At 44.3% G+C, this 17656-nt stretch overlaps 2 protein-coding genes across 2 annotated transcripts in view; both read left to right on the top strand.

Moving 5' to 3' along the window:
- Positions 1-5392, top strand: part of disp1 (dispatched homolog 1 (Drosophila)) — a 159196-nt gene extending 153804 nt beyond the window's left edge. Inside the window, 2 exon segments of the mRNA XM_028821042.2 lie at positions 611-2431; positions 2433-5392. Of these exon segments, the coding sequence (XP_028676875.2) occupies positions 611-2431; positions 2433-4157 (3546 nt within the window). The 3' untranslated portion in view covers positions 4158-5392.
- Positions 1-17656, top strand: part of brox (BRO1 domain and CAAX motif containing) — a 445085-nt gene that overhangs the window by 326195 nt on the left and 101234 nt on the right. The gene's annotated exons all lie outside the window — the stretch shown is intronic.

Raw genomic sequence — 17656 nt, forward strand, 5'->3', positions numbered from 1 at the left:
AACCAGGTACGTGTGTGTCGTTTACCTGGAGAAGAAATAGCAGCAAGATTCACTATGGGAAGAAGGCAAGTTGGCGGAGTGATGCTCTGAGCAAAGTTCTGCTGAGAAACCTTAGTTCCTGGCATTCATGTGGATGTTACTTTGACATGTACCACCTACCTAAAGATAGTTGTAGACCATGGCAATGGTATTCTCGGATGATAGTAGCCTTCTTTCACTGCCACACTGCAAAACATGCTCATGAATGGTTTGAGGAACACGACAGAGTTGGAGGTGTTGATGTGGCCTTCAAATTCCCCAGATCTCAATCCAACTGAGCCTCTGTGGGATGTGCTGGAGAAACAAGTCCCATCTGTGGAGGTCCCACCTCACATTTTACAGGACTTGAAGGATCTGCTGCTAACATGTTGGTGCAGGGGTCTTGTGAAGTCCATTCCTGGATGGATCACCATGGGGTGGGGGGGCCCCACACAGTATACGCAAGTGGTTTTAAAGTTGTGGCTGATGGGTGTAGCCAGAAACAGCCATTTAAGGTTTTGATGCCTCTTCATGCTCTTTCCAACACTTCATTTGTTAATACATGTATATATACTTTTTTTTGTCTTTACAGATCCAATCTCACCCAGAGTTCTCGAACATTTGCCTTCGGAAAGTATCGGAATCATGCTGCCCAAGCTGGATTTTGGGCAACTACATTGCTCTCTTAAATAACAAATCCTCCTGCCATTACATTACAGATCGTGATGCTTCGGATACCTTAAAACTCCTGCGATCTTGTGCCAAATTTTATCACAATGGAACCTTGCATTCGGAGTGCTGGGAGAAGTCGAGCAGAAGGAAGGAACAGGCAAAATGTCCAAATGTGCCTCGGAAATGTACAAAATTCAATGCTGTCTACCAGATCCTTCACTACCTAGTGGATAAGGATTTCCTGAGTCCCGAGACTGCTGACTATGTGATGCCAACGTTAAAGTACAGTATGCTACTTTCCCCAATGTACGGGGGCTCGAAAGATGAGAAGATGAACATCTACTTGGATAATTTTGAGAAATGGAATTACTCTGATGGGATCACGGCCGTCACTGGGATAGACTTTGGAATCAAATTCAGATTGTTTGAATTGTACCTGATAAAGGATACCGTGTATCCAGCCATTGCAATCCTCCTTGTTCTTCTCATCATTTGCGTTTACACAAAATCCATGTTTATTACCTTCATGACGATGCTTGCCGTCATCAGTTCTTTGATCGTGTCATATTTTCTCTACCGCATAATCTTCGCTTTGGAGTTTTTCCCCTTCATGAATCTCACAACGTTCATCATTCTTGTCGGGATAGGAGCAGACGATGCCTTTGTCTTGTGTGACGTTTGGAACTATGCAAAAGTGGACAAACCCAGTACTGAAATTTCGCAGACGGTGAGCATCACATTGCAGCACGCAGCTCTCTCGATGTTTGTTACAAGCTTCACAACCGCAGCGGCCTTTTATGCCAATTTTGTTAACGATATTACTGCAATCCGGTGCTTTGGTATATTTGCTGGAACTGCGATTTTGGTGAATTATGTCTTAATGATTACCTGGTTGCCAGCTGTTGTGGTCCTGCATGAACGCTACCTGCTGAACATATTCGACTGCTTCAAAAAACCTCAGCCGCAGGCCTACGACACTAAAAGTTGTTGGATTCTGCTGTGCCAAAAACTCCGCAATTTGACCTACGCGATCTCGGAAGCTTCCAGGATATTATTTGAGAAAGTGTTGCCTTACATAGTCATCAAATTCCGATATATATGGCTGTTTTGGTTCTTGGCCATCACTGTGGGAGGAGCCTACGTTGTGTGTGTGAACCCAAAAATGAAATTGCCCTCGCAAGAGATTTCCGGTTTCCAGGTTTTACGATCGTCCCACCCGTTTGAACGCTACATTGCGGAATACAAGAAGCTGTTTATGTTTGAGCGGATCCGCAGCTCTGACGAGCGCCACATGTCAGTCATGATCATTTGGGGCATTAAGCCACTGGACAATGGAGATCCTCTTAATCCGAACGATAAGGGCAATCTGACCGTGGACAATGAATTTAACATTTCGAGTCCGGCCTCGCAAGCTTGGATGTTAAATTTTTGCAAAAAGATTCGAAACCAGACGTTCATCATTCAGACCGACGAGCAGGATATCACCAGCTGTTTCATCGAGACCTTCAAACGGTGGATGGAAAGCCGAGACTGCGACGAAGCAGCGGCGTACCCGTGTTGCAACCAGTTCACGTTCCCATACAAAGCAGAGGATTTTGAACTCTGTTTAAAGAGAGCCATTATGCAGCTCGACACTACGAGTTTCAGTCTCAACAGAGACACCCCTGGCCCGAGGTTTGACCTAAATGATACCATCCGAGCAGTCATCTTAAACTTCCAGAGCTCATACTTTTTTCTCCTACACGTATGACAAAATGGATCAGTTCTTCAAAGAAGTGGACACTTGGGTCAAGGAGGAGTTGAAGACGGCCCCCGAGGGGTTGCGGAACGGCTGGTTTGTGTCAACTGACTTGCTGTTCTATGACCTGCAGGGCAGCTTATCACATGGAACCATGGTTGCAATGGGGCTGTCTGTGACCGTTGCTTTTATTGTAATGCTTCTTACTACCTGGAATATCGTAATAAGTCTTTATGCTATTATCTCCATTACCGGGACCATTTTTGTCACCGTGGGCTCTTTAGTGCTTCTGGGCTGGGAGCTGAATGTGTTGGAGTCGGTCACCATCTCGGTTGCCGTAGGACTTTCGGTGGACTTTGCTGTTCACTACGGTGTGGCCTATCGCCTTGCACCTTACCATGATAGAGATCGCAAAGTACGCTTCTCGATAAGCCGAATGGGATCCGCAATCGCCATGGCTGCTCTGACGACCTTTGTGGCGGGTGCACTCATGATGCCTTCAAACGTCTTGGCTTACACCCAGTTGGGAACCTTCATGATGCTGATCATGTGCATTAGCTGGGCCTTTGCCACATTCTTCTTTCAGTGTATGTGCAGGTGTATCGGCCCACAAGGGAACTGCGGTCAGATCCCCCTGCCAAAAGTATTACAATGCCAGGCTTTTTTGCACAATTCAACGGCACAGTCTCCCAAGAGCCAGACCAGCTTGTGCAACTCTAGCAAATGTCCTGTGGATTCCAAACATGGAGAAATGGAACATCATGAGCATTATGAACTGAAGCCTTTGTCGCCCCACGGCTGTAGTGCAGTCGAGAAGATAATGTGTGAAGAAACGCAGGTAAGCTCCAGGCTGCTGAATGGCAGACATCACCATAGATGTGTCCATTTACCTCCAAGTACGTGTGAACCCTATGAAAGTTGCCCACACATTAAGGATGTCCAGACTTGCTCTGAACCAAGACCCGCAGGTCAGTATTCTGTTAATCAGACCTGCCGGGGTGTGGAGTCCTATCACTGTGTAAGGAAACCATGGAATTCCCATAATTGTCAGCAGTTAGGAGACGGCATCACTTCCCTGGCGAAACCCCTGAATGCCGATGGTCCGGTGTCAACGCTGGATGCCCTGCACCCGTCGGTGGACTGCTGCCTGCGCCACATTCAGCACTTCCACTGCAGTCTTCCTCCGTGTTTCCAAGACAAGATGGCGAGGCATGCCGTTCCAAAAAATATCTTGCCCAATTATTGTGTGCATTCGGTACATCAGCTGGCACACAAAAAGGAAAGATTCTGCACACATGAACCACCGAGTTTACAGGGTACTGAGGACAGTAGGATCCACTTGGACTGTGGTGCAGCGGTCACCATGGTAAAGCCAAGCCATGGCCTTTCAACCTCTCCGAAGAGTGTGGGTCAAGATGTTGACAGAACTGGAGAGGATAAAAGTTCCCAGAACCAAAAACTAAATGACAACGAGCCATTCCTCACAGACCATGGCACCGGCAGGACAGTGGGGCAAAACTTAACAAAGCAGTGCATGGAACCAAGAAGTGTCACTCACGAGGATGTTCACACTCCACATGTCACCCCTCCAGAAACGATGACTTTGTCCTGCTTGGAAACGTCGCAGAGTTTTAGTAGAACTTTAAAAGTCAAGTGCAATTCTCAGATGCCAAATTCTGATGCCAGTGTGCCTGCTGTATTACAATCTACTACTGAAAGTTTATGTTAATAAAATCTCCTTCATATAAAGTGTCCCTTTTCAATTAATGCTTGATAAATTCAGTGACCAAGGTGATGCCGCTACTTTCCTGTTTTATCAACATTTATTGAAAGGAAAGCTGATCTTCACAGATTGGAAACCTTAAGGTGGTCAGGTCAGTGTACTTGTCAAACATGAATTCCAAAGGTGATACTCTGTCAGCTGCACTTCATTTTAAAGCTGGGCAAAACCCCAAATATTTTAAAGTTGTTATGGAGATTATCAGGTGTTTCAGGTTTATGCCAATTGTGTTTCACTCTTAACCATAGGGTATGAAATTTACCTAAGATAATGAGATTGTTATTGAGAATAAAGGCAATTACTCCATCGGGCAGATTGTAATGTGAGAAAAGCGTTGCCGAGAGTCATTGTAAATTTTCCAGATGACGTGTCCTATACGGGTTAATGATTTTTGCATCTTTTATCTTGGAGAATCTTGCTGCACTTGAGAATCCAAACCTCCCTCAAACAGCACTTGATTTGCTCCTGTGCAGCCACAGGATGATCTTCCAGTCACGTTCCTCTTCCCTCCAGGTGGGAACCTCAACCCCTTACATTTAGTGGAACCTGGAGGATGGTAAACGTGGCCGCCAAGTACCAAGTAAGTGGTGGCAGCCCTCATTTTTAGGACTTTCTGTTTGACCGGGTAAGTAATTTCAATAGCACCATAGCTGTAATATCAATCCAGTATGCCCGATGTGTGCCAGCATGGAAAACCATTTAAATGAGACATCTGTTCTACCAAGCTCACATTAATTTGGTAAAGAAATATGGCTACAATAAGGTAAGCAATGGTTAAGGAAGGAACTCCTCATTTAATGAACTGGTTCATTTTAGTTGACCGATTTAGCTCTTAGTTGATTTCCCAGAATTCCAGGCGATGGTTATTTAAGCAAACACAGTATTTCTATTAAATGTCCTGGCACTACTCGATAGAAAATAGAAAATTCTTTTTAACTGTGTTCTGATAATGGAGACACTAAACAAACGGTTTTACTGATTCGGCTTGCTAATGGGGGGGCGCATTGTCAGGTTTTAAATTGAAGTACAGCTGCGGAAAAACTAATTTCATTTTTTGTAAAAGGGAATACACAGTGAAATACATGTTGGATGTAGTTAAGTTATATCAAATTGTAAAATAAAAGCATATTTTTTATGAAAGCTTTAGAAAAGAGAAATAAAATGTATAAATAATTACTTTGGAACCTTGTGCTGCCTATTTACTTACTCCGTTCATGTTGATCTTTTTTTGTTGAATGTCTCCAAAGCATTTTATTCCACTATGTGAGTAGACTTCATTTTGCATGTTGAGGGGTCTTTCATCTTCCTCTGTTCACATCAGAAGATAAAAAACAAACCCCTGGTTTGTGTCATCAAATTGGACCAAAATGTCTACTTGTAGAGAGAGCGCCAGACCATGTCGATATATACAACTGAAAGTCGCTGGGCACATCAAACTTGGTGACCTACAGTAAAGAAAAATTAAAACTAGCTGTCCCCCGCAGCTCCACTCACATAATAGTGAAACAGGACAAACTTTAAAAATCATAAAATATTTGTATTGAGAAGAATTTATATTGATTGCTTTCATATCTGAAGGCCACTTGATATACAATATTTTTGGTTTTGCTATCGGGGGCGAGAATATAGCTGTGATCTCTTTGCCAAAAATGTAAAAAGTTGGCAAGGTATCTCTGGCCAAGCAGAAGGGTAGGTACGCTCCGACGTCAAACGTTGGCACTGTATCTGATCGTGTTCAGCTCTGACAGGATAGCGTCCCTCACGTGGAGAGAAGAGCATGTGGCTGTGATATCTCTGCCAACCAGCAGGTACCCACTAAAATACATGTACAGTGGAACCTCGGTTCACGACCATAATTTGTTCCAAAACTCTGGTCGTAAACCGATTTGGTCGTGAACCGAAGCAATTTCCCCCTATAGGATTGTATGTAAATACAATTAATCCGTTCCAGACCATACGAACTGTATGTAAATATATATATATTTTTTTAAGTTTTTAAGCACAAATATAGTTAATTAAACCATAGAATGCACAGCGTAATAGTAAACTAAATGTAAAAACATTGAGTAACACTGAGAAAACCTTGAACAACAGAGAAAACTAACACTGAAATAGTGTGCGCTATAGCACTACCAACCACTGGCTAAAAACACTCTTTTTTGAGTTTTAAGCACAGGGAAAAAAAATGAACATTTGAAAAAATCCGTAATTTAATAAACCACCAAGAAAAGTAACATTGCAACAATGCACGCTACGAACCGATCGCTGTAAACAGAAGTGAAAACAAAATCGAGCCCAATGCATTCTTTAACGGCCTTCCTACCTTATGAGTCCAGCCCTCTCTCTTGCTCGCACTGCCTGTGTGTGTGTCTGTCTGTCTGTCTGTCTGTCTCTCTCGCACTGCCTGTGTGTGTGTGTATGTATCGCACGCTCTCTCGCTCTCTCTCTCTTGCTCGCTGCACAGGAAATGCACAGGTAGAGACTGAGCATGTACAAATCCAAAGGGAAACTGGCTTGTTCATATACCGAGTGTGTGGTCATGAACCGAGGCAAAAGTTTGGAAAACTTTTGGGTCGTAAACCGATTTGTACGTGTACTGAGACGTTCGTGAACCGAGGTTCCACTGTAGCTGTGATTTCTCTCTCAAAAACATGAAACGTTACACTTTTTAACAATCTGTAGATAGCTTGCTGAACAAGCAGGTATCACCAGCTAAGCAGAGGCAAGGTGCGCTCCAACACGTGGCGAGCGGTAGAGTGACTTAAATGGAGGCTGGCGTGTGAGTGAGGAGGGCCCTGCCCGGCTCCCTACTCCTGAGGTCCCGCCACCACCTTCCCTCGGCCCACAGCCTGTCTTGCGGGTTTGCGTGAATAAATCGGTACCACAACCAAACTCTGATACTTAGCGCGATGAGAGAAGTCACAAAATCAACTGGAATGTTCAAGCCAAATTATAGGAAAGTAGTAGTTCAGATGTTGGATTTTATATATATATAGAGAGAGAGATGTGTGCCCAACTTCTGCTAAGTCGGGGTGGGCAGCTTCAGTCCTGAGGGTGCACAGTCCCTGCAGGTTCTCATTCCAACCCAATTGCTTAATTAGAATCCAATCCTTGCCAATCGCTGACCCAATATAATTTTATGTTAGTCTGCAATGTTGGGTAATTATGTCGTAGATTTTTTATTTTTTTTTTCCCTTTCCAAGAACATCATCCAAATGATTTGAAGCCTAAAATGGATCATTTCCAGTCTGTCACATTTATCTCTTAAGTCTGTTGTTGAACCAAATAGTGCAGGATGCATCCACAGGTGTAAATAAAAACAAGATAGATGGAGAACTGCAGGCTCCTTTGTCATTAGCATCTTTTTGCTAATAAGCAGCCGTTTAAGACTGAAATAAGCAATTAAGGGTGGGCAACCTTAACAAGCGAGACCACTAAAATGAAGCATCAAAATGTCACTTGAGCACCAAGTGCTTCATCAGCAACGATTGACTTCTGATTAAGAAACTGGGTTGGAACAAAAACCTGCGGAACCTCCAGAACCAACGTTGCCCACCCCTGCGGTAGGTCATACTCCACAGGGCGAAGTGGTGGCTCTGAGGTTAGGGATCTGCACTGGCAATCAGAAGGTTGCTGGTTCGAATCCCGTAAATGCCAATAGGGACTCTGCTCCGTTGGGCCCTTGAGCAAAGGCCCTTAACCTGCAATTGCTGAGCGCTTTGAGTAGAGAGAAAAGCGCTATAGAAATGCAAAGAATTAATTTAAAAGAATTATACTTAGTCACTTCTACATCCACACTCCAGGCCAATTGAGAATTGCTGCTCCAGAGGAAGTCTTCTAGGAGGCTCCTGTGAGTTCAGACAAACTTTACAACAAATGTACCCAAGCTGGGCATCAAAACAGGAACCCACTGGCCAAGGGTGATCTCCACTGGCCATTTATTCAAGGTTAACTTCATGATAATAAAGTGGTACTACAAATAAATGTAAATCACCCTTCGGTCTCCCCGCCTGAATAGGAATAAAAGGCTGGGGGGCTCTACAAGGCCACGTGGTCTCCGATTCAGTTATACTTCAGGTTGCTGTCTTCCAAACACACACACACACACGTCCTCCCCTATAGTTCGAGTCTTTTAAAGACCTTCTCCTTAGTGTCCTCTTCTATGGTGTCTTTCACTGGGGGGCAAAAAATGTGCCGAATTCACTTTGTGGACTTCAGACATTTGCTTAAGGCCTTGAAGGATTTCTGGTTAAAAGTAAAATGGCTGATAAACCGTCTTATTGATCAGAATGCCTTTTGACCTCCTTGCTGTTCCAGCTATGCAACACGTTTCTGGAGCACCTGAGCTCTAATTCTATTTGCTTTATGTCTGAACAGATCAGATTTTCATTTATATTCTCATTTTGCAAGTTCTAACCGACCTCCTTTTCATGTTTTCTTTCAAGTCTGTTTTTTTGGTTTTGTTTTATTTCTTAACTTGCCACCCACTTTACATGGATGAGCAACGGGGAATTCTGACACAAACAATCTGTGTGCCGTTTGTTGCATTTTGTGGTCCGACTCCAAGTCAAACATGGCAGTAACTAATGACTGGAATTTTGTGGGAGCTGTTGCTTCCTTTCTTTTATGGCGTAGTTAACTTAGGGCTGTTTTTGCCACATCTAAACAAGGAAGAAAGAAGCAGCCAAAAAAGAAGGTTTCAAGTCAAACTGCTCACATGCCGGCACTTGGCAGGGCTGCTTTTTGTCTGTGTGTGGGTGGCATTTAGTGGGCAGGCTGGCATCGCATCATCTATTTGATCTTGTGAAGGAGTCATCCCATGGGGAAAATGGGCCATCTGGGGAGTAAGGGATAAGTTTCAAGCAAAGTTCTTTGTGAAAGGGTGCCACACCATCGAGTAGGGAGTTAGTTTTGTTTACAGCGGCCATACCACATGCACCTCCGAAGAGGTCGTCCACCTGAAGCTAAGCATCTTTGGGCCTGGGCAGTACTTGGATGGGGAAAAGCTTGGGTTGTTGCTGAAAAGTGGTGTTGGTGAGGCCAGCGGGGGTATGAATGCGAATCGCAATGCCCCAGTGTAGGGGCACTGTGCTGCAAAAATGGTGCCGTCCTTCAGGTGAGACTCAAAATGGAGGTCTTGACTCTCTCTGTGGTCGAAAAGATCCCTTTGTGAATAGTAGGGTGTATCCCGATGTCTTGGCTGAACTGCCCACCGTGGCCCCCTAATCATTCTCGGTCTCTAATCGTCTGTCTGTCTCTGTCTCTCTCCCCACTTCATCACCTAACAGCTAATGTGTAGTGAGCCTACTGGCACAAAAATGGCTGCAATCACAGCATCCAGGTGGATGCTGCACATTAACGGTGGTTAAAGTGGCACCCAACTCGATATGAAAGCGCTATACAAGTTTAAAGAATTATTATTGTTACCAGTAATGGCGTACTGCACGATTAACGTGCAGTGAACAGACTCAGTTTTCCTCCTTTTTCTCTGCACATTTACCATTCGTTTGCTCAGAGGTTTACAGTATGTGCTTGCTGTTTCGTGAGCAGCTCTTCTTCTCTTCTCCACCCTAGCGGCCCGCTTCTTCTCTTCTGTCATCGGCATCTTTTTGCGTTAAAACTGATTAAGTCGGTGTTTGTGTTGCAATTACTTAACTGCCAGCTAAAGTGAAAAATTAAGAAAAATGCACAAAGTCTTCAATCAGCCTCAAGAATGATATGAAGCGGTAGAGGAAGTGATGGTGAAGGTGGTAGGGATGAGAACGGCGCCCATACACATGTGCCATACAACTGCCCAGCTGGCCGCAGCCGTGAGTTGATTCTACAATAAAATTTAAAAAGAAGAATAACGTTAAAGGTCAATCATCACCCCGAAAGCGGACAGTAGACGTCGCATAGTATGTGTGTACCAAATTTCAGGTCCAATGGTTTGCGAGCGACGGGTGATTTTAAAATCCTGGACAGGCAAGTGGACAGCCGTGGTAACGTATTATATAAGAAGATTACCATCAGAGGCTGAGCCTACATTGTAATCCACAGGTGCTCAATAATGAAGCAAAAGGGAACAGCAGGATTAAGAGTAATTTGGTATTATTTACATTAAATCAGAAGTTATTTCTTCGCCATCATGGTATATATTTATTTACTGAGGGAAATTGTGCTCTAAAGTGTGGCTTATTTTTCTTCTGTACATTTAAAAACAAATACCACCGTATCTTTTGTGGTTTAAAATGACCTTTGTGTCCCACTGATGATGTCACATGTTGCTTATTTCCAGTTTTCAAGCCTAGGAATAGCATGCCAACCACCAACAAAACCATCTCAGTATGGCAGTGCCCATTTATTTCCCCTTAACTGATAAAGGCCCCTCTCTCATTTCTGTTAGCCTTGTAGCTTTCAGTGGAGCCAATCCTCTAACAGCCTGGGGAATTTTGTCTTTGGGGATGTCGCACTTGACAATCACAACAATCCCTGAAAACAAATTGCGAACAATAGCATTCCCTTCATTTTCTACCTTTTGCGTTGTTTAATATCACGTCGGTATCAATAATTCTCGTTGTGTCTTGCTGCTGCTATCACTAGCACTGGTGTTTCTGCGTTTGGCAGCCATGGTGCACTTTGTGGTAATATTTTCAGCAAATTAAGCCTTGATGATGCTACAACTCTCAAGAATCGCATGATATGTGAGATTGGGTGCTCCCGTCAAGGACATGTACAGTATATGGTCAGACATTATGTGGCACTATAGTATCTGTTTATGTGAATAAACATTTGGGGGGGGGGGGGAATTAAAAAATTCTAAGCCTGACCCAGACAAGCCTGAACTATTGCAGGTGGCGATTAAGCTGAGCTTATCTTGAATGGACACCTCTAGCTCTGCATGGCATGTATGGACAGGCACTTCAGAAGCAGTGGGCATGTCCTCCAAGCTAGTAACATTTTGTTTTGTTCTTTATTTCGTCTTATACAATTTTCTTGTATTAGGAATTTGTTAGTTTTCGCATACCCCTTGAGGTCAGAGCGCAGGGTCAGCCATTGTACAGCGCCCCTGGAGCAATTACAGGTTAAGGGTCTTGCTCAAGGGCCCAGCAGAGTAGGATCTTTTTTGGCAGTGACAGGGATATGAACCGGCAACCTTCTGGATACCAGCACAGATCCTTCGCCTCGGAGCCACCACTCATTTTAACATGAAGGAAAACCTTTCTGTCATTTTCATAAGTGTCAACTAAATGGAACTCCCTAGATGCCCCACTGGAAAAGACCATTTTGCTTACATTCTGGCAATCTGGGATTTCCAGTTGGGTTAGATTAGTAAGTGGTTCGTTTAGTTTTTAACTTTTTGGTTAATTATTATCTACCGTCTTTATGTTATTGTGTTTTAAATGTTGGTCCTCTGTGATAACAGTGGGCTTTGTAAGTGTCTTATGGGAATCAATTTATTGGGATGCCAAAGGGACTAGAAAGTGTTAAACCATAGAGAACAGCAGCGTCCATTCCTGTTTCCAGAGAACAGGCAGCCCTGTCTGGTGACTGACGTCGGTCACATCCTGTCTCATCAGAACCCTTCACTTCTGGGAAGATAGAAGAGTCTTCTGCAGGATGTTGGTGCCACTTAACTGGTGTCACTAGTGTTATTACTCGATTTTAATTAAAGAATAGCAAGAGAGTATTCCTTAACTCATGGTGTTGCATCGAGATAGACTTTTTGTTCCAAGGGGGGGAATTCATCTTTTCAAAGAAGCTCAATAAATGTAACAAACAGCAACAACAATAACCCCCCTAAAATACACAGAATTGCAGAAAAGACAATGTCTATTTGGTTAAAGATAAGAGAGCAGGCCCAGTGAGGCCCCCCCCCAATTGCGTTTCTTGGCACACTTTTGTTAACTAATTCTTTGGCTAAAAGTTCTCGATGAGCGTGCGTCACAGAGGTTGTGCGGCATTGTCCATAATGGCACCCAGTTTTGTCGTCATTTCTTTTTCCTCCACCAAGACCTCCAGGGGTTCCAGTGGGTATCCCATAACTGAGCTTGTCTTCTTTTTGGCTTGGTGATTTGGTGGGCCTGTCCTGTGCATTTTCTCTGTGTTACAGGACCGATTGAGCCTGTCATCGATGTGGACCCTCAAGTACTTGTAGCAATGCATCAATTCCACATCCACTCCCTGAATAGACACCGGACGTAGAGGCTCTTTGGTGTGGTGAAAGTCGATAAGCTGCTTCTTGGTTTTGCTGATGTTAAGTTGAAGGCAGTCCTCAAATTGGGCCACGTGACTCCTCTCCTCTATCTTCTCACCCCCTTGTCAGCACCCCACATTGACTATTACAGAATTGTAGAGCATGTAACAGAGGTCAGTCAGTCATTGTCCAACCCACTATATCCTAACTACAGGGTCACGTGAGTGTGCTGGAGCCAATCCCAGCCAACACAGGGCACAAGGCAGGAACAAACCCCGGGCACGGCGCCAGCCCACCGCAGATGTAGCGGAGGTCACTACCCATATTAAAGGAACCTAGTCTCCTAAGAAAGGAGTCCAGCCTTGCCAAATGGACCCCCAAGTACTTGTAGAAGTGCATCACATCCACTCCCTGATTAGACACCAGGCATGGTGGCTTTTTGGTGCGTCAGATCCTTGCTTTGGCTGATGTTGATTTGTAGGCCAAGTTCTCCACCTGACCCTCTGTGGTCTTTGCTAATGCACCCTATTGGTGCCAAATTATCGGATCATTTCTTCAAGTGACGTGATCTGCTGTTTTATCTCTAGTCTGAGATCTACAAGCGTACAGCCTTGAAATGGAGCCTGAGCCAATCTATCCACTGTATCGGTTAAGGAATTGGAGCCAATCCCATTAGGGACACAAGCCCAATAAAACAGGTAGGGATTAACATTGGGGATATTGTAGATGGAGGGGCTCTTTAAAAACGCCCAAGACAAAACAGGTGGGCATTGTATAGTTGAATAAAGTAGCCACAGAGCCAGTGAGTCTCGAGTGTATCGGCAGTCGCTCGTTTTTTTTTTTTTTGGCATGCAGCTCCCGTCCTTGTTGTCCGGTGTTGCTCTCTCAGTTCGTGAGCCTCACAAGCTGTGACCTGACCAATATATAGTCCATTATTCAATATGCTATAGGCTCATCCACATCCATATCCCTGAGCTTGTCCCTTGATGGTATTGAAGGCACTGGAGAAATCCTCTAAAACGTTATCGTTAGGGTTGCTTGCTTTGTCAAGAAGGGTGTAAACATTGTGGAGCAGATAGAACATGGCACTAAATGCCTCAAACATTTACTTTTAAAGTCCAATACCTTCTAATAAATGGGAGTATCCCAGAAAGGACCCCAAACCTCCTTCTTCTTCCTTGTCTTACTACAGGCCCTAATCATGCTATCATGGCCTCCTATTTAAGGTCTCCATCCCCGGTGTAGGTGCCGAGGATTGAATTCTTTTTCACGACTCCTCTCTCTGAGCTCTGTGCCAGTCAAAGTCCATTTGGAGCCCTAGGTGGGATTGATGAATGTTGTCCATAGCGGGTAGCCATTGTTGTTAAGCTTTGAAGACCTGTGGGCACGTGCCCCGTAGTGCATGGAACGTACACACTCTTTTTTTTTTTTTATTTCCATTAACAGTACCTAGCGGGTGTAACGGATAGCCCGGACCACAGACAGACACCACGCTGTGGTCACACAACACACCTTTATTCGACGTACTGGCACAGCACACAATAACCCTCAGTACTCGGTCCTTTCTTCCTTTGCTCCAACAAGCTCCACTAATTTGCTCTCCTCCTAGCTCAGTCCACTGCCACCCGACTCCACTCCTGCGTTGTGCCAACTGTCTCCTTTTATAGATGGCCCAGAAGTGCTCCAGCTGTTCCCTGATTAGCTTCCAGCTGCACTTTCGGGTGAGATGGCAGTCCCTCACAGGGCGTTCCCCATACGCCCCCTCATGATGTTCGTGAGCCCCACAGCAGGGTTGAACGTCCCTGCACTGTGGCAGTGTAGCAAACCCGGAGGGCTGTCCTCCGTCATCCCAGCCGGGTGAGTATCCTGGCCGCCCGTTACATGGGTAACATTACCCACTCAGTTTTGTTAGACTTAGGTGACCTGGAGTCCCTCGGGTTAACGCTGTCCACTCATTATAATCTTAGTTTGATGACCAGGTGGTAAGGCACGTTCCTTCAGAAATACAAATGGCGCCATGTTGTGTACATACCACCGACATTTGTATCATACTTCTGCGACCTAAGGGGGTGTTCCCCCCCTCAGAATGTCTACCCCTTAACTTTCATAGATGTCACCTCTCAGATGACGGTGGACACCCGTGTCACCTAATGGATTAACCTCTTCTGTCTGAGCCACTGTATTTCTGTGACTCTGTCCACCCAACTACGCTTTACATGAGTCTCCATTTTTGTCTTTCATCCCCACTGTACCTTGTGTTCCTAACCCCTGAAAGCAGATACTTTTTTGAAAATGCTCTCCAGTGCCGTGACTTTCTGAAAATACCTCATCAGCGTTGCAGTCTGGGTGGGTGAAAACAAAGAGTTTTGAAAAAAACGCCAATTCCAGCTGTGCTCTGATTGGTTCATGCTTATAACGAACTTAAGAGACTCGAAAAACGAGAGGCAACCATTAAAGTCCATCGAACTCCTTCCTCTGTTTAGCTAATAGCTGAGCCGTCCTGGTGTCTCCTTCAGATTCCTCTTAAAGGTTGTCAAGGTTGCTTTTGACGATTTTTGCTATGTATGAAATTCTCGCTAAAGCTTTGGCTTTTGTTTCGGTTTTCTCCTTATTTTGTCCTTTTTGTATGTTATAACCAGCCATCATTAACCAGCACAAATAAAACTCCGGGTTATTTTATTACATTTTACTTGTTTCTCCAGATTCCCCTCCGCCACTTTCATTATTTATTTCATGTACAGTGAGCTTCATGTGTGGTCTCAGTCCGTCACCAGTATCCCCCCGTGTCCCACTTCTGGCTGCCTGTCATAAGGTGTTATTGAGCAGTGCAGGTTATGGGGGCTCTTTTCATTAACGGTCGTTAGTTATGCTCTTTGTAGGAAAGAGTGCTTTTCCTCAATTTCTTCATAAATTCCCTCTTGGTGTGTGGGGCTCCACTTCAGAGTTGTTAATTCTGAAAGTCATTCCTTTGGAATGTGGTGTTCTACGTGTGCTCTCCTGGACGAGGGTCTGACTCGTACTCCGACATTCCCAGTGGATTTCAAATATCACCGTGTGTACGGGCTAATGGAGAGGTGGGCGACTTTTATTAAACACCTAGAAAATAAAAGGCTGCCAAAGCAAAAACTCTGCCCGTTCAGGAAACACACTGGCTTTACGTTACTGCGCAATCAGGGCGCCTTTATGGGTGGGTTGCCCCGTGGCATTGGAATTGGAATTGGAATTCCATCAAAACGAAGCTGGCAGAATAAATAAGAGTGAAGTCTGTAATGACTGCCAATAGGTTGGCAAGCACAAGTAATAAAATTCAGTATGTAAGGAAAATAAAGCGTCTTAGTTTTGGGGATTCCACAATTCTAAAGGCTCAAGGGTTTAGTTAACAATATTTCAGCAACAATAGACATGTGAGCCGGGCTATGACTGGGCACCGGTGTGGTAGAAATCAACATCTTTTATCCTTTACCGGGAAGAGTTTGATTAACTCTTTGAGGGCTGAATATTTTTCTCCGGCTGTCTTCATGCAGGCGCCGGAGCTAAAGGTGGATTTGACGAGAGAGTGAAGCATACGCACAAAGCAAAATACTTCATAGACAACGTTTTTGTGTTTTATGGCTGAATCGGACTCGGGCTTAATCGCACTGAGATTTTGATGCAAGGGAACGGGAGATCACAAACAAAAGTATGATGTACCAGCCGCCTTGTGAAGACACTATGGAATGTCATTATAAGTCCAACTCCCACCTCCGAGTTAACACCTTCTTGAGTCGGTAGTCGGGCAGGAGAACGCTTGTCCATCTGCAACATTTATTTACCCTTGTGGCACCATGCAGAAGATGGAGCGTTCATAACAGCAGACTGTTACTGCGTGAGCAGAATGTTCAAAATTTTAAGGGCCCAGTTCTATATTCTAAGCACCTGAATTTACATAACCATGTCAATCAATGCATACGTTTACTCTGGTTGGCTTGTTGGTCTTCACCCTAATGACTTTAGATTTTTGTTCTCGTATCCTTTGGGTTGAGCCACCACCTTTCTAAATTTCTGCGCATCTGCTAACTGTCTGTCTAGTTTTTGTTCTTTACAGAACATCTGCTGATCTGAAGAGAGCACCCATGGACCCCCAGCAGGACTGTGCTACTGGACTACAATTCCCAGTAGTCCCTGCAGTTGTCTGAATGGGTACCAAAGCCCAGGGATGCTGATATCTAGTGGGTAGGGGGAGCATACAGCCTTGAAATGGAGCCTGAACCGATCTGTCTGCTGTATTGGTTAAGGAATTGGGGCCAATCCCAGTAGGGACAGCAGCCCATTACAACAGGTAGGGGTTAACATTGGGGATATTATGGGTGAATTGGGGGTGTGGCTCCCACAAGACAGGTGGGCATTGTGTAGTTGGAAAAAACGCAGCCACAGAGCCAGTGCGTCTTGAGTTATCAGCAGTCGCTCGTTTTGTTTGGCCTGCAGCTCCCGTCTCTGTCTGTTCTTGCCAGCCACCTGAGGCTCCAAAAAACTTTTTTTAAGAAACTCAAGATCATCTGTTAGAAAGTACCACTTTGGTTTTGGAGCTCCTCCAGAGTCGGGTCTCCTGTGTAAACTTGTCCTCAAGCACTGAACACCAGTCAGTAAATAAGAATGTCGTCAACGTACAATGGAAGCCTTTTATTTTTATTTTTGATACTTTGCTTTGGGCTGCTTTAGCATATTGTGGAAAATCACCGTTACGGTAAAATTATGCTGAGCACTAGACGGGGGGAAATCGGGCGACTCGTCCACAAGCGCGTTTGCTCCAAAATGTCAGCGTTTTGTAAAACAACCATAAAGCATTTCATAAAAGAATTATGAATTATAGAGCTGCCCTTAAAACGCACAAAGGGATCAAAAGCTTGAATGAGCAAAGCCATAATTAAAGTTTTTAAATTTATCGTTACTTTTCCTTTTAACCGCTACTGTGATTACAAAAAAAATAAATAAATAAATAAAATAGCAGATGTTATTTTAAATGATTTCCCTTCAGTGTTTTCACAATTAATATTCAAAAAAATAAGGTTTTACAGAATCGCCCCTAGAAGAGTTCTGAATTTCACCGTCGTTTATTGCCAGCAGTTGAACTAGAATTACAGTTGTGTGAAAAAGTAAGTGCACCCCATGGAAACTGTTGACGTTTTCAGCATATTTTGACAGAAGAGCAGCAGATCTTCAGGCAAGGTGACCCCTCAAACTGGCACGTGTGGTCAGTCTCTTAATGTAAGTGAACAACAGTGCAGTCCACCCG

This window comes from Erpetoichthys calabaricus, chromosome 15, assembly GCF_900747795.2.
Source record: "Erpetoichthys calabaricus chromosome 15, fErpCal1.3, whole genome shotgun sequence".
Classification (NCBI taxonomy): domain Eukaryota; kingdom Metazoa; phylum Chordata; class Cladistia; order Polypteriformes; family Polypteridae; genus Erpetoichthys; species Erpetoichthys calabaricus.